This window comes from Thalia democratica, chromosome 5 (genome assembly GCF_965202585.1).
Source record: "Thalia democratica chromosome 5, ktThaDemo2.hap1.1, whole genome shotgun sequence".
Classification (NCBI taxonomy): domain Eukaryota; kingdom Metazoa; phylum Chordata; class Thaliacea; order Salpida; family Salpidae; genus Thalia; species Thalia democratica.
This window is the reverse complement of record NC_139169.1, coordinates 62,636,742-62,661,552: the sequence shown is the minus strand read 5'-3', so window position 1 is coordinate 62,661,552 and position 24,811 is coordinate 62,636,742. Positions and strand designations below refer to the sequence as shown.

The 24,811-nt window shown below is 25.6% G+C and overlaps 1 protein-coding gene across 2 annotated transcripts; it reads left to right on the top strand.

The window, feature by feature from the left end:
* The first annotated feature begins 9 nt into the window (after positions 1-9).
* Positions 10-24,811, top strand: LOC145837251 (uncharacterized). Of its 2 annotated transcripts, XM_082945044.1 has the most exons (18): positions 10-126; positions 6,941-7,014; positions 7,304-7,390; positions 7,887-8,040; positions 10,806-10,916; positions 11,215-11,269; positions 12,271-12,381; positions 12,968-13,078; positions 14,670-14,725; positions 14,986-15,046; positions 16,302-16,447; positions 16,846-16,911; positions 17,152-17,328; positions 17,591-17,710; positions 18,648-18,714; positions 22,507-22,578; positions 23,660-23,752; positions 24,224-24,810. In XM_082945044.1, exons 1-18 carry the CDS (start codon positions 25-27, stop codon positions 24,268-24,270), a joined length of 1,710 nt encoding a protein of 569 aa, XP_082801170.1. In that variant the 5' UTR covers positions 10-24; the 3' UTR covers positions 24,271-24,810. The 2 variants fall into 2 exon arrangements, with proteins under 2 accessions (XP_082801170.1, XP_082801171.1); XM_082945045.1 differs by lacking the exon at positions 12,968-13,078 and having other exon boundaries at positions 24,224-24,811.

Sequence of the window (24,811 nt, the reverse complement as noted above, 5' to 3'; positions counted from 1 at the left end):
CACAGTTTTATATTAATTATAATAATGTGGAAAGCATCAGCAGGACACAAAACTGGAGACCTCCAAAATCTTCAGGGTGCTGATAATTCAGATTCGGACGATTGGGAGACTGACGCCGATTTTGAAGTTTGTTTTTAATAGATAAAAACATTAATAAAATTGTAAGTGATTAAGTTTGAGGTGGTATCTAGAATAGGGGTCGGCAGCCTTTTATAGCTCGCGGGCCGCACTATTAAGAAACAATTCTTAGAGAGCCGCATTTATTTAAAATTTCTAGTTAAGTAATCAGTAGAAAAACATTACTTTAGATCAAAAATATGATAAATTAAGCAATAATAGAGCATATTAAAAGGATTTATTGAATTAAGAGCCTAACTGTAAGTTTTTGTTACAAAACAATAAATTTTGATTGTTTTAAAAATGTATATTTTTGGCTGAAAAGGAGCTTGCGGACGCAGATTTTGACTCTTGGGGCCGCAGTTTGCCGACCCCTTATCTAGATAAAACTATTTGTGTAAGTTAACTTTTAGTTGGTAGACTGGTGCCGATTTCGAAATATACTTGAAAAATATATTAAACATTTTTTATTTAGAAGTACTTCTTTAGAAGTCTATTAATAATTGCCCATTCTGCAGTATGTTTTGTATGATATAAAATGTATTTACATAAATGATTTTGTTAGCTAAAATGATGAGCGAATTAACTAAAATGTTCTAAGTTCATAAATTGTTTTAGAAATAACAAGTTAAAACAGATACTTCTGTTTAGTTTGTGTTTTATTAGCCTTGAAATATATAGAAAACTCTCCTTTTATTACCAAGAAGTACGTTTACATTTAAGTACATCATATATTTAGTCATTTACAACGAATTCAGTTATTACATAACTTTATTAGCTTAAAAACATGTTTTTTTCTAAATTTCAATATTGTCAAAATCGTACCACGATTTAGTTCAAGCTAGTATCAGTAAATTTTTCAAACTTGAATTTTTCTTTTCCATTGAATATATAAGTATCAAATAAAATTTTAGGTAAAGGTATAACGATTCAATATTGCTTTAAAATTTATTACATACATTTGATTAATTTAACTTCAAAGTTTTATAAAAAGTCAGTATTTTCAAGCAAGTATTTGACTTTTGTTTACAGATTTCTTCTTACGTAACTTTTTTTTAAATAATTTTACTATGTTGGTAAATTTTTTTTATAAAAGCTGATTTAACCTGCGCTGAATGAAGTTATTAATTTTTTTAAATTAGTTTCTGATTTTTATTACTAGGTTTTAGTATGACCTTTTAAATTTATAAAGTTGGTATTAAAACACTTAGTACATTGTTTAAATTATACTCTTCTATTAGTTAGTATTTTAAGTTTTAAATGAGAGTTTTTTGTTATGGTATTTCATAATTAAGAAAACTGTTTAATTTAGAGTGCTCAATACATAAGAGCTTAATTGTTAAAGTTTTAATGAACGATTGTTACTTTAGCTGACACTCTTTCTCCTAAAAGGATCTTCAGAGCTTTTAGAGTAACAATGAAATAACACGAAACACACAAATATATATATAGTGAGACCACAGATATATATATATAGTGATGAGAAAGTAATTAATTAGTCATTTAGATTATGTACGTTAGTAAATAAAAGGGAATTTAATTAATTGTAAAACGAAAACTGAGCAAAAACACTTGTAAAAATAAAATAATACTTATAAACAAACTGACAATAGTAGATAAGTAAATAAAAACTTGGAATGGTATAATCAACGAAAAATTACAACAGTAAATAAAAAATTAGAAATAACTAGATCTAAAATGGGGGCACACCGAAGTTTGTCTTATATTAAGTGTTTTATCTCTGTCCGCTTTTTCAATGGCTATTCTCTCTAGATTGCAAATCTGCCTTTCTGGGTTATGGTATTTCTAATTTTTTGTACTTGCCTATTAACAACCAAAATTAGTCAAATACTAATAATTTTAATTATATGAATATTAAACAAAAAGCAAGTACCATAAAAAAGACAATCCTAAATAAATATTTAATTATTATATTCCACTAAATTTTCTTTTTATGACTCTTTTTTAATCTTCTATCTAACATTGATCAAACTACTTCTTCTATTTTGGTCGTATATATATTTGTATATGCATTTATATATACATATATACATTTTGGTTATGTATAGTATCTATTTGGTTAGAATACAATTATCACAAGTTTAAGAACTCTGTTAAAATGTTCTCTAATTGTTTAGTTTTTGAGAAATATATTTTTGTTTATAAGTATTAAGTATTCGAGAATTTAATAATTTATTGCAAATATTTTTGATAATTTTTCGTATTTTTAAATTTAAAATAGTATGTACAAAGTTAGCTTGTTTACATAAAAACCAGGGGCGTCGCGTGGGGTGTTGCACTGCCGCAACTGCACCACCTGGAATTTTTGTTAGGAAAAAATTAATATCTATAATATTTTCGTTATTTTTTAGAACGAAATCTCTTTTAAAACTCCAATTTAGAGAACGACCACTTTGCCCACTTCACTGCCGCAAACTCTTAGCTGACTGCCGCAAATGAACTCAAAAAAGCAAAATTTCTTCAAGAATTACCGCAAAATCAATATCTTGCGGTAAGTAAGCTAAGTTGAAAACTCCCTAAAATAGGACATGCTTAAGTATCATCTACAAGCTATTGTAAACATAAAATAAAAACAAAGCTTAGCTACTGCAAAGGATTAAACTTGAGTTTATGTACTCACATGATTTTTTAAATTTAAACTAGTCATAAATTAAATATTTTGAAAAAAAAAGATAAGAAACTTAAATCACCAAAGTATAAGAAATTCGATTTTTTATTTTAATCTGCATACATAACTGATTATTGTAATCATAAAGTTAATAAAATATTTAATTAAATAATATTAAATGAATAATTTAAGTTCTGAAAAAAAATGTTAAGCAGTTTATTATTAACTTCTAGTTTACTCTTACAGAAAAATAATTTAGATTTATATTAAATAAAAATTATTATTATTGTAACAGTCACATATTTAAATAAATTTAATAGCCTTAACTTAAAATATTGTCTGACCTCCCAAGAAACTTTGATTACTTAGAGTAGTTTAGCATTTTAGTCTACTTTATATGACTTTTGGTTTAATTTTTTCATAAACAAAACAAAAATTTAAAGATAAAATTGTTGAAACATGGTTGCCTTGCCTCATAATCAGGATTACTTAGAAATGTTAAAAAAACTCAAGATGACCCAAGATAAATTAAAACTGACCAAATTAGAAAATATTCAGGCTGACTAAAGCAGTTTTAGTTTTTTACTCTGAAAAATAAAGTTTATTTAAAGTTAAAATATAAGTGTTTTACCCCTATGGCCACATTAAAACTAACTAACCAATTTTTTACTGTTATAATAGTTACAAATTTATTAATTATCTTTAAATTTCTTGAAAAGTTCAACAGCCTCACCAACTTAACTTTAAAAATTTGACCTCCTGAGAAAAATACTGTCATCAAAATGAAAAACAAATTAAATTTAAATACAGAAAAGATACCCTTAAAAAACTATTGAATTTTAAACCTCCAACAAAAAAACATTAAGTTTAGAAAAAAAGTTAATAAAAATCTTAAAGTTTGTTGAATAAAATTGTGCAAATAGTGAGGGGTAAGGGGGGGGGATGTATAGGCACTTTTTTACATGTTGTTCTTATTCTAAGTTTTCAGAAAGCTAGTAGTTACTCTTTAATAAACTTGAAACTTCCAATTAAACTTTGAGATACAACCGGTCAGGCCAGAGATTACATTGATTTACTATACAAGGAGCAAACTAAAACAGCAAAAAAATACAATTTTACTGAAAACCTATATTCTTCATCATTTTTAAAGCAATTTTTATCAAACTTTTTCATCCTAATCTTTATAAAAGCTTTATAAAGCTTATCTTCAGGTGTAGCAAAAGTTCAGTTGTTTTCAAACTTGATAGTAAAAATATATTTAAAAAAAAAATATCTTCATGTCCTTAAATTTATTGATAAAATAAAACTCTTTGTTTTTGAAATTAGTTTAATTTTTTTTCAGCTATATTCAAGATTGCCACACACTCAGGGTACTCAGTGAAACTTAATAATATTTTAAGTTCTAAAAAATCTCAGGGAAACTCAGGGTATTTGGGTTTTTTCTCAAAAACACATGGTGACTCAGGGCATTTCAAGGTCACTCAGGACAGTTTCTTTTGACTGAAAGAGTGGCAACCTTGCTTTTATTTAACTTTTTTTTCAATATTGAAATTATTTATTAGTTTACTCTGTATAGTTAGAACAATTAAAGAATTTCACAGTTATTGTTGGCAAAATATTTTACTGTTTATAAATCCTGTTTTCCTTTAGAACTTATAGAAATAGTGAAGAAGTGTTATCCTGTAATTGAATGCAAACAGTTAGAAAGAGAACTGAAAACATTTTATTCACATGCATCAGGATGATTAAGTAAAAATACTGTTATATCTTGAAGAACATAACCTGACTAAAATATTTAACGAAACTACAAAGCTTCTTAGAACTTTGATAACTATTCCCATGACTAGTGTAGATGCTAAAAGAACATTTTCATCTTTGAAAAGGATAAAAACATTTTTGAGAAACACCATAGGTCAGTCAAGATTAAATTCTTTGAGTGTAATTTCGATTGGTAGGGACTTACTTAAAAACTGTACTAGTATCAAAAAAGAGGTGATGAAGAAATTTATCAGCCAAAAGGAGAGAAGAATGAATTTTAGTTACAAAGGTGAAAAGTAAGAGTCTAAGTATTTTTTTTTTGCAAAATTAGACTTTAGATTTAATTTTTAAGGCAGACATTCAGTAGTAACTATTTTCTGTACTAAGCAAGTTTAGTTTTTCTTTAAAAAGTTGTAATTTGTAGATAAATTTTTCTTTTTTTGTAGACTTTTTAATTTACTTGCCAAGCTTCATTATGCATTCCTTTTTTTGTTTAGTTAAAAATAAGTAAAAATATTCTTTTTATTTTGGTATTTAATCCAATATTTTTCAACTAAAGTTGAAGCTAAAATGAAATATTATTATAGTTGCTGTGTTTTTTATTATAATATAAGTTTCTTATATCTAAATTGTAAGCTACTTTTAGTTTTAACTTTACAGCCTTTGTTAAACTTAATATAATTTAGTTTGCTTGTTTTACTTATTTAAACTTTTTTTATCATAAATGAATTTTAAATTTCATTACTGAGTAATGTAAGTTGTTCTTTAAAAAATTTCAATTTCTACACAACATTTTATTTGTTTGTAGACTTTTTAATTTACTTGCCAAGTATAATTAGACTTTTTTTTATTAAATATTAGTAAAACATTTATTAATAGTTTGATACTTAATTAATCCAATATTTTTTAACTAAAGTTGAGGCTAAAAAAATATCATTGCAGTTGCTGTATTTTCTTATTATAATATTAATCTGTTTAATCTAAATTGTAAGTTAGAGACTTCGTAAAAATTGATATTTATGAGCTTGCTTATTTTACTTTTGTGTTTTTAACTTAGTAGTCAAGCTGTTTTTTTTTTCAAACATAAAAATTTTAATTAGTTATAACTTGATACTCGTTTATTTTTTCAATATTCATCAGTAAATAAGCAATTATTTTCTTCTGAGTTTTAATATATTTTACTTAAAATAAACTTGCAGTTTGTACATAACATTTTTTTGTTTGTTTGTAGACTTTTTAATGTTCTTGCCAAGTCTAATAAGACATATCTCCTTTTGTTAAGTTAAATATTAGTAAAATAACCATTCTTAGTATGATGTTTAGTCAAATATTTTTTAAGTTAAGTTGAGGCAAAAGAAAAACTATTAAAGTTGCTGTGTTTTTCAATATTGCAATGTTTTGTCCAAATTTTTTTCTGCTGTTAGTTTAAATTTTAAAGCCTTTTTAAAAATTTAAACTCATAAGTAAGCTAACATTTTTTGAGTCTTGTAAATTACTTAAAATAATTATTTTTCTTATATTTACTTAAATTTTCAAAGTATTTACCTTTTTTTTTAAGTTATTTTCTTACAAAATTTTTTTTGAAAAAATAAATGTTTTATTTCTAAACAAAATTTCCCAGGTCACATTAGCAATTTAATGTAATTGTTGTAGAAAAAAGTCTTTATTTAAGATAAAAAAGAGTTTTAAAGTAGGGGATTTTTTTTTCTAAATTCTGCACCACCTAAAAAAAAACCACGCGACGCCACTGATAAAAACTGTTTAAATTTAGAATATATTTTTATGCTGCGTTATTTTTTATTTAAAAAAATAGTATAGAATAAGTTAATATATTTAAAATAATATTTTGCAGCAACTATAAAAAAACGAAGTTGTTCGTCGAAATACTAAGAACAAACTTATTTTTATGAGTAAATTAGTGTTTGTGTTTCCTTAAATAAATTTAATTCTATTAGTTATTTAGATTTCATCAGATCTATGAGAACAAAAGATTTTATTTTTATAAGTTAAATAAATATAGCTCCTTGAGTTTTTTTTTTGTTTTGTTCTACTAAAAGAAAAAGCATCACAATATCTAAAGATTAAAGTTTTAAGCTTTAAAATAAGATAAAACAGTTTTCTTGTTTTTCTATAACAAAATTTTTTTTAACTTAACAAAATCATGTTAGTTTGTAAAGAACACAAACAAATGTTTTACAATTTTGCAAACAGTATAAGCTTTATACTTTATAGTTAATAAAAAATCAAAGGATCCCTTACAAGTGCATTACTTCTGTTTCACAAAATTATTTCTTGTGCTGAATTACAGTGTGCTAGTTATATAGTGTTTTGTGATACAACTACAACAAATTGAAGTAAAGCAATCTATAGACTCATACTTTTGTTGTATGCATCATAGTTAAGAGTTTTCAGTTAAATATTTAAATTTTTTTAAAGAACAACATAAGTGAAAAGGAACAAAGGTGGGGATCCAAAACAATCGAAGGATCCGGAAGGGTTGAACATTTCAGGTTTTAATATTTTTTTTATTAAATATGAATTGGTTTTAATAAAAACTTAAAACGAATATTATTTATAAAACGCTTCCTCATATAGTATTCCATAAGCAAGACACAATACTTGTTTTAATTTAAAAGAGTCTTTTTAATGTTTTAACCTTAAGTATTTGAACAGCTTAGTAAATTAGTTGTCTTATTTGAACAGTATTTTTTTTTAAAACCAAAGTAGAAAAAATATTTGCAAATTTTTAAATTTATTTTCATTCATTTTAACTCAATATAAAAACAAAATATTTTTTAGTGTAGCGAAGTTACGCGAACAAGTATCAAATGACGACAAGCAATTCAAATCAAAACAGTTCAATGAAGGTCCTAAATCTTCTTATGGGTTTGTTTAACTGTGCCTTTAATTCTCAACATAATGACAAATATAAAATTTTATGTATGATTTGTCTAATAATTGCGCTCATTATAAGCTAGGCTAGACTATATTTTAGTATTTTGAAATTTAAAAAAATGCATTTTCAGGTATTATAAGACAATTTTTTTTTGAACATGTGATTCTTTTAACCTTTTTTAAAAATAACAATAAACAAGGGTAGTAGGGAAAGTTTGGAGAAAACTATATTTTTTTTTTCAATTTTAGATCTAATTACAATATGAATTTAATTAATTATTATTATCTAAATATAACTTTAAACGTCTAAAAGTTTTCAATGACACTTTAAACGAAAATATAGAGGCAATTTTTGGATGTAGAAAAACTATAATTGATTTTTTTCACATCAATTTTTCTAATCCTAAATGTGATTCACAAAAGCTCAGAAACAAATAAAATCTATATGATAATTAATTTCGTTTTTGAATTTTATTTTTAACTAAAGGTACGGAGGCAAGTTTGGGGTGCAGAAGGACCGCATGGACAAATCTGCAGTTGACAACTCGTACAAAACCGAACTGACCAAGCACCAGTCGCAAACTGACAACGCCAAGGGTTTTGGCGGGAAATACGGGGTCATGACTGACAGAGTTGATAAGGTGGAAAGATTTTTTTTGGCAGTTTTAATTTTTTTTAAATGTGTTTAAGTTTTTTTCATTGTTATTGCAATTCTTTCTAAACTAGCTAAATTAATTTTGGGGTCATGTCTGGTAGGGCTACTAAGGTAAGGGAATGTTGATAAGATTGCAATATTTGCAATATGTTAACAATATAAGTATATCTATTTTTATTAAAACTGTTTTCTTAAAAGTTTTTATTCATTTAGGGTTGATAAGGTATTGGGATTTTAATTACAGTTAAAGGATTTTTTATGAAATTTTTAAAAGTAAAAGTATTTATTTTTATGTTCTAAAAGGCTTCAGTTTTCCTTTTATTTTTAAGAACTATTTTTTCTCAGTATATACATAAAAGAGGCTTGAAACTTTTTATTATTTTCAATAGACACGGAATAAGTTTCGAAAGTAAGTAATTTTTTTTCTCTTTTTTTTCAAGATCATTATTTATTATAGTTGTTAGAAACTGATTGTTTTTAAAAATTCTTAGCTTATCGTCGTTGCGATGACAATTTTTACTAAGGTTTACAGCCAAATATTATGCAAAATATTTTTTTTTATTAGTACTAGGTTTAGGGAACTAAAATTTTTCGAACTTTTCAACCTTCAGAAATATTATGCATAGCTAAAAATAAGTTTACAAAAATTATAAAATGAAAGTTAGAGGATTTGTATCCTAAAATATATAGCTGTGCAAATGTGTACACAGTAAGATATAGCTACAACATTATATAACGCTGTGAAAATTTTAAGTGCATTTAAATTTTTTTTTATATTAATACGTTTTTAGAAATTATACCTTTCACAGTATACAGGGTTGTCACTTTAACTGGAAAAACCTTGAAAAACCTTGAATTTGAGACATTTTGAAAAAAACCTGGAAAAACCTGAAATATTAACAATTTTCACATGTTTAGTAGTAAAATTTCGATCTGACTTAAAAAGTCTATCATATAAAAAAAATTGTCATTATCAAATTTTTTTTTATTAAAAAAAAATTTTAAAGTAGCTTTACAGTATCTTTTCAATGTTTATATACTATTTAACACAGTTTCTTACCTTAAACTTAACTCTAAACTATAAATAGACCCAAAAATGTGTACTTTGAAAAACCTGGAAAAATTTTTGAAAAAACGAGTGGCAACCCTGAGTATAACAGTTTAACATAAAAAAAAAGGTTTTATAATAATTTACCAACTCGCTGTACGATGATCTTTTAAACTCGTTCTCAGGACATGACCAAGATCATAAAAAATGCTTTTTATTTTCTGTCAGTGATTAATCAGTTTTTTATTATTATCCTTTCATTTCACTGTTTCTTATTATTCGTTACTTTTCCAAGGTTTATTTGTTGGAAATCGTGTCATATAGTTCTGAGAATACCAAGCAAACTTTAAACACAATATAAAATCGATGTTAGCCAGTTGTTAACTTCGAAATTTAAAAATTGTTTTTTCATTTGCGCAGTGACATCATGTGTTAAAAAAAAATTCAAAAAATTACAAAATTCTTGTATGTTCATTTATAAACTGAAAAGAAACCGTTTTCGTTTTGATTAAATTTACTTTTAATTTGAAGCTGTTAAAATCACAGCTAAATATGGTAATGTAAATATTAACTTGACGCAGGGTCAAATTTATCCAACAATTCCAATATCAGTATGATAAGGTATAAGTTTGTTTTTGAAGTTAATAAGATTTTCTATATTTGTTGATTATAAATTTAATATAAATTAATTTGTTTTAAACTTTTTATTAATTTCGGGTTGATAAGTTATGAGTTTGTTTTTGAGAGTGTAATTTTTATATTTTGTTTGAAAATTAATTAACTTGTTTTAATTCATTATTGTAATCGTTTGATGATTGTTGTTGTTTAAAAAAACAAAAACTGACCTTCAATTTTATATTAAAAATACAGAAAATCGTTATGTGATGCGTTTATACATATAAAGTGCTATTTATGTTGATCAAGCTGATTTGTAAGTATTTAATTTTAAAAAATAGTACAAGTAGGGTATAAGTAATTAAAAAAAAATTGAGTGCAGAAAAACGTGAATGTTTTTGTTTTTCATAATTGAACACAATTGTCAGAAAATATCAGATATAGGAGCCAACTACAACTGTATTTGAGTTAATCAAGATTCCATCTATTTCTAAACGAAAAATGTTCGCTAATTGCGAATTCAGCACTCTTAAACTCATAGATGGCAAATTTGTTTGAAAAAGCTTTTATTTGTCTCTTATGTACAGTACGTATTATAGAATGAGTTATCGTTTGTGTTTACAACATTTTTTGTTCCTTTATTAGTGGTTAACTAAACAAAGTTAAATTTACCTAAGATTTTTTTTTGTCAGATTGCTATTTAATGACAGTTTTTCACTAGGGCTCAAATACCAACTTTTAAATTTTTCTATTTAAAAAATAATTAAATAGAAAATATTTAACAAGTGAAACTCTTTTAAACAGTCAGCAGTGCTTAACTTAAATGAGTTAAACTTGATTGAAAATCTTTTTTATTTGTGTAGAATTACTAGTTGTTGACAGTGTTTCATTAGGTTCATTAACAACTCAAAATGAGTTCTTTTAATGTAAAATTAAAAAAAAAAATTAGAAATAATAAATTTTCTTAAAAGTTCAGCAGTAGTTTAAAACGGTTATATCTGTTGATAACAATTATGTAAATAAAATGTTCAAAAACTTATGTAAACAAAATAATTGATAAGCGATATAAAACAGTATATATGTTACAGTCAGCAGTGGGTTACTCGTACAAATCAGATTTATCGAAGCACCAGTCTCAAGTTGATGGTAGCAGAGGTTTCGGCGGAAAGTTTGGCGTTGATAAAGACAACAAAGATAAAGTTTTTTATTTGATTATTTAATAAAAACATATATGAAAAGCACGTAATTTAGTTTATAAGCTTTTTGGGCGTTTTCAGTGACTCGACTGCGTCAACTTTTTTCAGTAGTTTACATGTTACTTGCATAACTCCTTTTAGATTTGCTGTAAATCCTTTAAAAATAAGTCTTACTTTGCTAATATATTTGAAATTTTTAAGAAAGAATTCTGTTCGTTGTCGAGCAAAATATCTAAACACTAGTTTATGCTTTACATAAGATTAAATGATGTATTGAATTATAAATGCTTTTATTTTTCAGTCAGCGGTCGGTTATGACTACCAAGGAAAAGTAGACAAGCACGAATCTCAAAAAGGTGAGATTGTTGTAAATGTTAACAAATCTATATTAACCAGTTAGTAACATTTAAGTATCGACTTTTTCAAAACTAGTTCAATATTATAGGTATACATTACTCCTTATTAAGTAATGCAGAAACAATGGTATTGAAATTTTATTTGTTAAAAAATTAATAGCTTTATATTAAAAATTAAACAAGCTTAATGGTAAAAACTGAGTAATAAATTAAATTTAAGCAGTTTATCCAAGAAAAAGTAGTATTAATTAAAAGTATATTTAGTTTAAATATTTAAGCACTAGAATACTGTTCAATTTAAGTAGATTGTTAATTTATTTTTATCAAAAAAACAAGTCTTTTGTTGTATATATACTATTTTCTAAATTAATTCAAAAAAAGAAGTTCAACCAATTAAGATATGTTATAGCAAAAATTAGTAACAGCATTTGGTGAAAAATAATTTAATGTATGCAAACAGTAATAAAAGTAAACAAGATACCTTTGTAGTATACAAGTTAAGTTAAGCATTAAGTTATTTAGCTTTATTTAATATCTTATATGCATGTCTTCACAACCAAAATATTTATTTTAAAAGAACAAAAAACACTTATCAATATCAAAAATAGCAACAAAACAAAAAATAAAAACAAATTAAGTAAAACAAAACATAAGTTAACTTGCACATGTTTTTTTTTAAGACTAGCTAACTTTAATTATTCAATTTCATTTGAAACGTCATAATGAGTTTTTTTTTTTGATTCTTTTAATTTTCTTTTTACTTTTTACTTTTTTTGATTCTTTTAATTTTTTTTTTACTTTATGCTTTATACTTATTCTGATGAAATGCGTAGAAACTTAAGTAAACAATCTGAACATTAGTTGTTTTTTTTTGTATTATTAATACTAAGCATATTCTAGTAGTTTCAGAAGAAAGTATAATAACAATAATAGTATTTATAAACTATATATCATGTATTTTATAATAATATAAAATAAAATATTTTGAATTCAACATTCAGATTATTCTTCTGGTTTCGGTGGAAAGTACGGTGTCCAGAAGGATCGAGTTGACAAATCAGCCGTCGGTTTCGACCACCAGGAAAAATTGCAGCTGCACGAATCTCAGAAAGGTTTGTATGTGTGTTTGTTTTATTTATTTTGATTTATTGTTTTTACTGCTAACAATCACACACAAAGTATGCATTAGAGTTATCAACGATGTACATTGATTTAAATTTTATATATTTTGAAAAAAAAAAACATTTTAAAGTTTTTATTTATGACAGTTCAGTTATACATTTCAAAGCTTTGTAAAAAAAACAGTGACACTATACAAGTGAATGACCTGAAAATTTTAAATCAAACATTTTTTTATTAAAAATTACTTATATTATCTTAAAATTTTTATGAAGTATTTTAACTTGAATAAAAAAAGTATTGTTTTAATGCATCACTGTCTCAGACACTGCGTAACTAAAAAGAGTATTTTTTATAATAAAAAACAGAGTTGTATTTTTTACAATTTTTTTAAAAATTTTGTTTAATTGTTTGTTTTTTATAATAAAAGTTTTAGTTTTCAATTTACACTAATCAAAAGTTTCCTTCATTTTTTTGAGTTTTTTTTTACTTAATCAAACATTTTTTTTCAATCATCATTTTCGATTTTTTTTTTATCATTTATCATTAAATTAATTGTTTGCTGTGTGGTGTGATCAGACTACAGCTACGGGTTCGGCGGCAAGTTCGGAGTTGACAGGAAAAACCAGGACAAGTCTGCGCACGGGTGGCAGGAACAATCACAATTGGCTAAACACGCCAGCCAGAAAGGTTGCAGTAGATATAAATAATATTTTATGAATATAAGTAGGATTGTTTTATGGTTCAAAAAAATGATGTAGGATATTTAAAATCAAAATTAAATATATCAAAAAAAATTGACAGTTTTTTTTTTAATAAATTTGACGAGTTTTATTTCAAGCTTAATAAAGCGATGGGTCAAAGTAAGATTATAAAAAAAAATAAGACTTAACAGACGTTTAAGTGCTAATTCAAAAAGCATATAAATATAAATCAATAATTACTTTTACGAATAAAGATGTTTTATTTTCAATTACATATAAATTAAAATAAACTAGTTATAAATATTATGAAAAAAAGTTAATTCAAAATATAAATAAAAAAATTCAAAAGCATGTTTTTTTTTTTGGTTTTATCACCTAACATTTGTGTGGATACTTTTTAATTAACCTTGTTTGGTTTTTGTTGTTTTAAGGTAATTTTAATTTAAGTTTGTTTTGTTTTGCGCAATCATTATGATTATTATAATTAAAAATATTTTACGCTTTTATAAGTAAATACTTTTAACTTAAAGTTATCTTCAAAAAAATCAAAGACAGAAATAATGTCTGAGTACATGTTTTTATAATCTTTTTCTTAAATTTAATTTACAATTAAACTTTTTTTGGAACACAAATACTCATATTTGACTAAACATTGTGAATTTACAAGTAAAAAAACTCTAAAAACACAATCACATCCTGTTAACTTGAATTTAAATGTTTTTAAAATAAATAACTTACAGTTCAGTAGTTAATAAACGTTTAGTAGATAAATACTTAACAGAGTAACCAAATATAGTCCGAGTTATTAAATACCTATCAGCTGACTGTGGATTGTTTGGATTTTTAAAGCCTTATTTTAAACTTGAAATGATGAAAAATGATAAATTGTAGTTCGTCTTGAAATTTTATTTTCCATTTAAAGAATAAGATATTATCATACAATATAATAACAATTCAATATGAATCCGAAATCTAAGTGAAGGTTTAATTTGTTCCTTTACTATGTATAAAAAATAAATTAATGACAGAAACTAAAATATATATGTCTGTACACTTTACTCATACAATACACTAAACGTTTTTATATAATACAGGGTTGTCAATAACCAGGAACCTTAAAAACCTAGAATTTGAAAATTTAGGCAAACGTAATCTGAAAAAACCTGGAACTTGGGAAGTTTTGACAAAACCTGGAATTTTAAACAACTTTTTTAGTAAAACAATAAAGTTTGTTCTTTGTTAAATACAATTAACATATCACATATAACTTTTTTGGTATCATTAAAAACTTTTATTAAAACTGTATCATTATTTGACATTTTGAAAGTAGCTTTACACTATGTTTTACTATCTTTATATTATTTAGGACAGTTTTCTACCTTAAATTAAATTTTAATCTATAAATTGTATTTTTAAAAACCTGGAAGAAAATCAAAAACACCTGTAAAAACTTTCTTAAAACCTTTAGCAACCTTGATAATAATGTAATGATTTTATATTCAGGAAAATTCACGCATAAGAATTTATAAAATAAAAAAACTCTACTAGTTTTAATAAATATACATTAATACGATCAGATTACTCTCAAGGATTTGGTGGTCAGTATGGTGTCCAGAAAGACAGAATGGACAAAGTTAGTTCTTTTTATTTTAGATGTATTAAACTTACCTATTTTTTTTTTGAATTTCTATTGTGATTTATTGTACTACTTTACATATAAAAATTGCATAGATTATCTAATTTAAGAAAATATGTTTTTTTTTATAATTTTATCTAATAATGTTTTTTTATACCTACTAAGATTTGTCACTCCTGTACATAAAATGCATATACTAGTTTTTTGTAAGAAAAAAGCTTTTATTTGATGTCTAATTTTATAATATTTTTTTGTAGAACGCTCACGGATTTGAAGAAATGTCGAAAGCTTCCACTGCGTACAAACCAACTAAAGCAGGTTAGAATGTTCAAATATTTTGCAAAACATACACGGCTTTTTATTTTCTTCTTCTACCTTTTTCATTACAGTCATAAAATTGTTACATTAAAAATTCCAAATTAACAGCTAAAGTGTTCTTTCATATATCGCAAGGCAGATGTATATTAACATCATCACTTGTGGAGACTATAACCTGTTTCACACAAATCTGAATATATTTACAAGTATTTGATGCTGCAGCTTAAAAATTGACACATACTGCCTTCTGATAGCAAAAACCATTATGTCTTTGAGAACATCCGTTAAATGTAGACCCAGCACTTTTTCGTTTTTGTGAATTTAACTTTGTCTCTATAGTGAATATTTATTAGTCAAATTATTTTTGACCTTTCGCGTACTAGATGGCTGCAAATTTCAAAAAATGACCAGCTTCCTTTGGTTTCTGAAGAATAGAAGGTGCTTCTTTAGTTTTTTTAAACATTTTTTACAGTTTTCCTCATTGATTTTCAATATATCTTAAAATACCGAGCCGTTTTCTCATGGTCTATTTTGGGTTCTTTCTTACCCTCTCTTGAATGGCTTTGCTGTTGAGTTTTACTTTATTTTTTTGATTTGGTCTAAATCTCCGAATTATAAAGTTTAATAGAGGTCTCAAGCTTAATAATTTTGATAGCAAGTTATGTTATGCTTATTAAAAACAGTTTATCTGAAAATAAATTTTAGGAACACAGTTTGTATTTTAAGGAACGATGTTTAAGTTTTTGAACTGAATTTTAAATAAAATAATAAATTTAAAATTTTAATTAATTTCGGAAAGACTTTTTTACAGTTTTCTCTAAAACAATATTGTTTTCACCATCAGCAGGATTTCTTATACTTTTTTTCATAAGGCTCCCATTGAAGAAATAAAAAAAAGAAAATTACTCTTCTGATAAGATTTCTCAAAAAACTTCTCTTAAATAAAGTTATAACATATAAACTTTTTTGATCTTCTTCATAAACTCCAGAATGTCTTGTATGACTTACAAAACTACCCTTAAAAATACAACTAAGACTTTTTTTTTGCTCTTCATCATCAACTTTAGATTACCTAGTACAAGTTTCAACCTATGACCCCCCTTTGCAGCTAAAGGCCTCTTAAATTTATGAAATGGCCAACAAGGGGAAAACTCAGACCAACAGCATTGATCTGTAGTCGTCTCTAGTTTGTCAGTTGTACAGACATGATATGTGAATTTTTATTAAAAATTTTAAACAATTATTTCCGCAACAGCCGGAGGAGCAACGAACTCGCTGAAGTCGAAGTTCGAGCAGATGGCGGTCAGCAACGAGGAAGAAAACAGGAAAAAAGTGGAAGAGGAGAGGAACAGGAGGAAGGCGAAAGAAGACGCGGACAGAAAGAAGGCTCAACAGCAATATGTTTGTTTTTGCAACTATAAATAGCTATAGTTAAATTCAATCTTTTTTAAATTTTCCATGACTGATTAATTGGTTTTCTTTATGGAGTGCTCAATTCAGGGTTGAAGAGCAATAATATTATATGTTTTGGTTTTAAGAAAACAAATAGAGAGGTCTCAACTGCTGGAGGAAAAATAATAAATTTATTCTTTCAAAAATTTATTTTACAAACTAAGTTTCGGTCAAAGAATTTAACTACAGCCTTAAAGATATCCCTTTGGCCAACTATAAATAGCTATGTTAACTACTAAATGTTTTGAGAATAAATTTGACAAGTTGATGATTCAATTAAAATCAGTTTATATGGCGTGAGAGAAGTTTTTTAATTGGGTTGATTCTAATATTTTATTGTTTAACAGGAAGAGCAGCAAAAGGCAGAGCAAGAAAAACTTCAATCGGAGCAAGATGAATTAAATAGACAAGAGGTTTTAATTGTTTGAATGTTTTTTTAAGCTAATAATATTTTTCTAAACACATAAATTATCCGATTGAAAAGAGTAATTGTATACTTGAAACATACTACTGAATTTAATTTATTTCAATATAAGCAAGAAGTTGTTTTTTTGGTTGTATTTTTGTTTGTACAATTGTAAATGTTGTATAGCCTAGGTTGATTTTTACAAAAAGTTACCACTGAAAATTTTATAAAACAATTTCGAATTCAGGAAGCAAGTAGGATGCAAGAAGAACAGCAAATGGCTGAGCAGCAAAGATTAGAAGAAGAACGTCGCCTGGAGGAAGAAAGAATTGAAGAGGAAAGACGTCTTGAGGAGCGGAGACGCGCAGAAGAGGAGGAGCAGAGGTTGCACGAGCAGCAGCAACTCGAAGCGCAACAAGAACAGGTAAAAAATATTTGAGAAAAAACTATTTTTAATAAAATAATTAAAATTTGTTTTTCTTACTGTTAAAATTTTTCATGTATTTAGCATGATTGTTTTATAATTATCTTTTTAAAAGTATTGTTTTGGCGTTACACTAGTTTATTTTTCTTTACGCCAAACCATTGCTATTAGCCACTTCTTATCTTATCGCAGTCGAGTTTTAAATTTCTTAATTTCACAACACACACAACAAGCTCTTAAAGATGTTTGTTTAATTCAACAGGAACGCATTAACCATGAGAATGCGGAACGCGAAAGGCTAGCTGCTCAAGAGCAGGAAAATTACCAACCTGAAAGCACTTATGATGAAATACCCAACAGAAGTTATCAGCAGCAGGAACAGGTATGTTTATGGATTATTGAAATAAAATATAAACTTAAAATTTTGAGGTTACCAGCAACATAAAATTAGCTGGATATTTATTTAGTAGATTTAGTTTTGAAAAAAATTAAATTTTATTTTTATAAGCAGTTGTTTTAATAAGTTTTCATGCTTTTTATTTTGCTTGTAACAAATTAGTTACACAACAGATTTAGTTTTTTCTTTAAGTTAATCATTTCTCTTTTGACTTTGTAAACTAGATTGCAATAACTTAGCTAGCTTGTAAAACTTGTTTATCAAGAAGTTTACATGTTTATAAATAATTGTGTAAGTTTACATTATACATTAAGTTGGTTTATTTTTCCTTTTATAATTTTAAAGGTTAAAAATTATATGCAGTTTTCAAACTTTTATTTTTTTAAAAGTCAGTACATGGAAAGTATTACAATTCAAAGTGAAATTAAAAAAATATTTGCTTTTTTTACTTTCTTGCTGAAGTATTGGTTGATTCTGTAGTTCAAAAAAATTAAAGGATAGCTAACTGTTAGTATAAAAAAATTTTTTTAATTAAGTTTTATTTAAAATAGTATCTTTATTTAAAACTATTTTTGAAAAGGAACATTTACATATTTCCAGCATACTTTTGTACTTAAAGGGTTATTTAGTCAATTTATTTTAATTAATGCTACTAAGACTTTCTTGCTAATTTGTTTCAATATGTTTAACAAATTAGTTTAATTTAGAAAAAATCTAATTAATTAAATTTTAGAAGGTAATAACGGAAATAAGATTTTCTCTACAACTTTGTAAAAATTACTAAATAAAGTTATTTAAACTTGGTAGTTTACTTGAGTAAAAATAATGCTAATCTATGCAAGAAAAATGTTGTTTATTCTAAATACCTCATTAAAGTTTACTAAAAACATTTAAAAAATATTAATCAACTATAAACTAACAGGCAAGTGATGTTTACGATACACCGAAACCTGTTGAAGAAAATATAGCAGACGAAAATGCTTATGAAGGTAAATATTTTTTTATTTTTTTTATAAAAGTTAAATCCTTTAAAATGAAAAAAATTATCAATAATAACGAAAATTACTATCGCCAAGTATTGTTTTGTACTAGCTATTTTTCAGAAATAGAAAAGTAGTTACTTTTGTTTGATTACAAGCTTACATACTAAATGTTTTATTTATACTGATAAGGATTAAGTTGTGTCATTTACATTTAATTTAAAATACCAAATAAAATTTTATTTTTGTTTATTTATAACATATTATTTTTTAAACCAAAAGTTTGTCTATCTACGTACAATTTAAATCCTGGTTAGTTTTGTTGTTTGTCATGTTATTGAAAAATACTATTTTCTAAATATTTTTCATTAAACTACCCAGAAGTCTGCCAATTCTTTTTTTACAATCTTATTAAACTTGTTAATGGTTGTTTTTTGATTTGATTCAGATTTTTGATCCAAAACTAAAAGATAGCTAACATTAGTCTTCATAACGTGGGAAAGTGTCGGCTTACTATCCAGCTTTGTTATTCGAAACAATTGATTTCAGTTGTTAATTCACTCTTTTCATTAATTAAATTTTCAAAGAATATTGTCTTTTGATATAGAAATGAGTTATTATCACATTTGTGTTTAATGAAAAGTTTTGACTTTTTAAGACACATTGTAACTTAAATTAATAATTAATTAGTTTAAATAATTTGTATTAGGAAATTTATGTGTATGAACAAAAAACTTACTAAATCAAGATCGGTATTTCAAAAGTTTGTTAAATATTTGAACAGCTTTTTTCCAGTGCATAACTTATTTAAAAATATAACAAAACACATTTCATTTTTCTTAAATTTATTTGAGTATGTACTTTCATAGTAAGACTCATAAGAAATTTTATCTTACTAAGTTAAACTGAATTGAAATTGAAATAAAATTATACTGTAGAATAAAGTTTTAAAATATAGAATGAAGTAATGATTGAATGTTAAAATTAACTAAAAGCTTATACTATAGAATTTTGCTGTACCAATAAAACTCGTTAGATTAAAATCAAGCTAAAATGAATTAGCGATAAAAATGAAAATAAAACTACACTTTAAATAAATTTTAACGGGAAACTAGTTACTTTAAAATTACTTAATATAAGGATTTAAAAAGTCTAGTCAGGTATACAAACTTTTTCTGCTGACATAAAATGGACCTTAAAGATTGAATGCATAATGAATATGTAGCTGAAAAGAGTTCTCCGCTCTCACTAAGACTGAAAAGTTCTCCTTTTTATAGTATTTAGCACACTCCGGATTGTCAAACAAATGTTGCCCAATCGCCGAAAATAATTTTTTTGTTAGTTTCTCCGAACGACCACCAAACCAGCTTTTCAAGATTTTCGGAACATTCTGATCGATTCTTACATGGAACCTTTGAGATGTTTTTCCCACGTAGTCACTACCACAGTGACAACTAATGACGTTACGTTTTTCATGGGCGTTGGTTTAATGAATAACTCTTTAGTTATGCACATGATATAGTAGCTAGCTGACACAACGGATCTCAATTTATTTATTTTCTAATTCAAACATAACAAATCATGGTCAAATATAGTCAGCGCTAACAAATAAATCTAATCTGATGCAAAGTTAATTCACTCTTTTACATGTTATCACAAACAAAATTGCTTCTTTTCTCATCGTTTTGAGATGCTGTTTAACTATACTTAATTAAATGAAATATTCCTATTTAAAATGTTAAATACCTTCTTGTCTTGAGTTCAAAATTATAATGTACAACGCAGAAATGCTCACTACGATGCAATCTTATGATGTATAAACTGTGTTTAACTAAAAACGTTGTCAAATTGTTATCATGAAGTAAAGAAATCAAATAAATAAAATTACTAATTTAACTTATAGTCACTTAAAATGGTTGATTAGAATAATATTTGAAAGCTTTTTTAACGTGGCTGATTTGTTATACAAACAAAACTTTAAACTAACAACATACGGACGATTTGGACAGAAATATTTTAGAAATATTTAATATAACCTGTTAATGTACTGTTTCAAATGAACAAACGTTTTAATCAAGTATGGTCTTTTTATGAGTAAAAATTTGAAAAATATTTTTTTTTTTTTTATTAAGTTTAGAATTTGAAAGATCCGTAAAAACTAGTTAGTCTAGATTGTTTTAATAAGTTATTGTTATGTATAAAAAAGAGTTGAGTAACCTATAAGCTGTTTCTTAACAGTTTATAACATGAATAGAAGTTTATATAGGTATAAAGTTATTTATTCTTTAGTTTTATTTAGATTAAGAAATTGAATATATTTGATTTTGTGTGAATTTTAAATTACTTGAAAATTTTTCTTCCTCGAAACATTTGTTAAACATAACCGTCAGAAACATTTTTAAACAGCTAAAGGTGCTCTCAAATCGTTTTAATTTATTTAGAAAACTTTTCGAGGTTCTAGGCAAAGGAACGTTCTTTAACAATATCATGTTAAAAAAGTTTTGAAAAAAGAAGAGAAAAATTAAATGCCAATGTCGGGCAATTAATATGAAAAGTTTCTTCAGTATAGTTTTGCTTTGAGACGCGTCGTGACGTCATGTTTTAAATTACGCTTCGGAGCATGCGAAACGGTTTATTATAAGTTGCGCGTGAACATAGTCTGCTACGCGACCACATTCGAGTCTTAGTTGACAAGTCTGTCTATTTATGAGAGCCGGTTGGAATACGGCTTGTATTCTCACTTTTAACATATAATATTGAGATTGATGTAGAAAGTTCTGCTGTTTAAAAAATATCATTTCTTTAAATAAAGTAGATTAAAATAAATCAGTTCTTAAATATTGTAATGCTACTTCCTGTTTATAAGAATTAATTAACTTGAGCATGGATTTGTTCATACAAAGAAAAAAAATCCTTAAAATCTGTTATTTGCGTATAGCTTTTATCCGCATTTTGTAGACCCCAGGTCTAATGGTTCAAGCAGCTTGTATGATTGCAATTGTAAAATTTAAATATTTTGTAGTAAACTATACTTCTGTAACTAAGTGCAGATAAAACACAATTTTAAATATACTTGAGTATCATTTTAAATAAACATGGAATGATTTCAATGAACTGACTGTTTTTTAACCCATAACTATTGTACTAGTTTGTTTAACGTGTACTGATTTTAACTTATTGCTAGCTGCTTAAAATTTTCAACTTTTATGTTTATTTTTCTTGCAATCTACCAAAGTATACTTCCCGCAATGTAAATAAATTAATTTAATTATTTTAAAAACAAATTATAGAGTAGTCTTCCTTTATTGTACCAACATATGTTTCTGTGTGTTAACGAATTAACTCACTTCAACTGGGTTCTGTAAAAAAATAAATACTGCAATGAAAGAATAGAAACAAAAGTAGATGTATACATGTGTTCATTTGAATAAAAATAATTTTTACAGATTAATGGTTTGTAATAGGTAAAATACTAAAGTTAAATCCGACTGTTATAAAACCGTTTGTAATTATCAAGTCTAAATTAAGTAAAGTAAACTAAAATACACAACAGAACAACAAATCATAATATAAACCAATTACATGAATTGAATGGAGCAACTAAATCAAATTTATTTACCGTTGCTAATGGTTGAACGAAATATATCTAATAGTTTTGTCACAATATAGGAAGTTGTTCGTACAATAAAAAATAGTTACTGTATAATTTGTTTTTATTATATATTCCAATGAACTTGTTTCACTAGGTTCCTTTGTTAACAAACACTTAAATTTACATGTTGAATAGTTTAATTATTTTAGCGATCAACTATGAGCAGAACAACGGTCAGGATGAGGGAATGCGTGCGAAAGCATTGTACGACTATCAAGCCAGTTAGTTTGTTTTATCTAGTATTTTAATATCTGGGTACAATTGATATTTAAGGAAATATTTTAATATTATTCAGAATTTTCAATATCTGAAAGCTTAAATAAATGGATGATCTTCAAAATTTTTAATGTTTTACATTAAATTTTTTTTTTTGCAAATTTAAAAACCTACTATTACATTAAATACAATAAAGTTCATTCATCTTGAACTTTGTTTCAGCTTTTTTCTTTCTTAAAAACTTATAATTTTCAAAATGTTTCAGACTAACGAAAAGTTATACATTAAATATATGAAATTTATATAAGGCACGCTAAGTATTAAAAAAAGACTTACATAGACTGTCCGCGCGGGGGGCCTGGCAGCATCGACGTAACAGATACTGCCTTTAAATTCACTTGCGATCATCTTAATATACTCTTACTTACAGATAACAAATATTAGAATGAGAATTATAAATGCCGAATGAATATAAATACATGATGAATATGAATATAGGAAATATGAATATCATTAATGGATATCAATAAAATAACAAATACTAGTATTAATATGAATATTTAATAGAATCTAATAATTCTATATCATTATATATAAATACAGAAAACTTAAACAATCATTAATATACTAATTAAGTTACTAATACATTATAAACATCTATGAAAATACTAAATTTTATTTGTAAAGAAATTAGAAATGTAAACTTGCAAATAAGGAAAATCAAAAGAGAATAACAGCATTTACAAGTTGTTTTTAAAAGCAGTTTATCATATCTGTCTTACACCAAGTTCTCTCAAGCCCTATCATGTTACTCTCCACACATAAAAAACGTCTTCAAACACAACAAAAATTCTCTATTATTGCGTCATATGTTTTTAAGCGCTCTTAGATTCATGAACTGTTTTTTACTTTTAGGAAAAATAGCCTAACATTACAAGATTATTTTAATTAAAATATTATATAAAATTACGCTTGAAACATTTATATTGTGTTTAAAAAAATTTAAAAACAATACACACATTTTATCTTAAAAAACCATCCAAAAGTTTCTTATATGACGTAGTAATTATCATAATGACGTAACAGCTGACGACGACGAGATAACTTTTGATCCTGATGACGTCATCACCAATATCGAGCAAGTCGACGAGGGATGGTGGATGGGAACGACATCTAGTGGTGAGAATATTTGTTTTTTTTTAATTTAAAGAAACTAAAATCAAACTTTGCTGGCATCTAGTCCTAATGTAGTAACATTAAAACAACATCTTTTCAATGTTAGGTAGCTAGTTTATTATTTCTTTGAAACTAATATTTTCTCATGGGAAAAAAACAGGTTGTGTTGACCTCTAATGGTTAGAAATAATATTTAAAAATTATTGTAATGCTAAGAAGTTAGAAAGCTCATTTGTGATAATTCTATTCTAGTGGTGAGAATATTTTTTGAAATTTTTGCAACAATTTAAAAGTTTCAAATGATATTTTAGTTAGCATTTAGTGGTTAGAATTTTTGTTTGAATTTCCGACCTGTTTAAGTAATTTAAACATTGCTGAATTATAGATTTATACGAGTTATTTTTTATTATCTGCATTCATAAACTAAATGTTTATTAATTCAAATCATCTTTTAACAGTCATAGTATTTTCCAGGTAAAAGAGGTCTGTTTCCAGCAAACTACGTTGAACTGATTCAATAAAAACTTCCGAGTGTCAATTGTACGAGCATCAAATATTATTTTGTTATTTTTAAGTGAACTTTTAAATATAATTCCACACCATTGAAATCATGTGTTGCCTACGAATTTTCAATTATTTTGATTTCTTTCTAATAATGATGATGTCTTATTGTCAATGCAGTTTTTATAAAGTTTTATTTTTTCATGATTTTAACTTGATGAATATATATGCTACATAGTATTTAATGCTTTTTACTTTATGAAAATGGTTGTTCTTGTTGTTTTAAAGATAACATATTGAGATAAGTTAATGTAGTTATTTTATAAAAAAATATTAATTTTTTTATTTGGCACAATTTGTTTTCAATTGATCAATTGTATAAAAGTTTTTACAGTTGTATAACACTGCTCTTTATAGATTTTTTATGAACTACAAGGTAGAAATGTATGTTCAAGCTTTATTTTTATAATACTATTTAAAATTTCATTTTATTGTCTACTTTCTATTTCTTAATGTCATATAAATAAGTCGTGATACTTTAGTACAAAGTTTGTTACAATT

Coding starts and splice junctions, on each gene's coding strand:
- LOC145837251 (XM_082945044.1), top strand. CDS start 25: ATGTGGAAAGCATCAGCAGGACACAAAACTGGAGACCTCCAAAATCTT. Junction 11,270..12,270: donor CAAGCACGAATCTCAAAAAG/GTGAGATTGTTG, acceptor TTCAACATTCAG/ATTATTCTTCTGGTTTCGGT. Junction 17,329..17,590: donor TCGAAGCGCAACAAGAACAG/GTAAAAAATATT, acceptor TTAATTCAACAG/GAACGCATTAACCATGAGAA.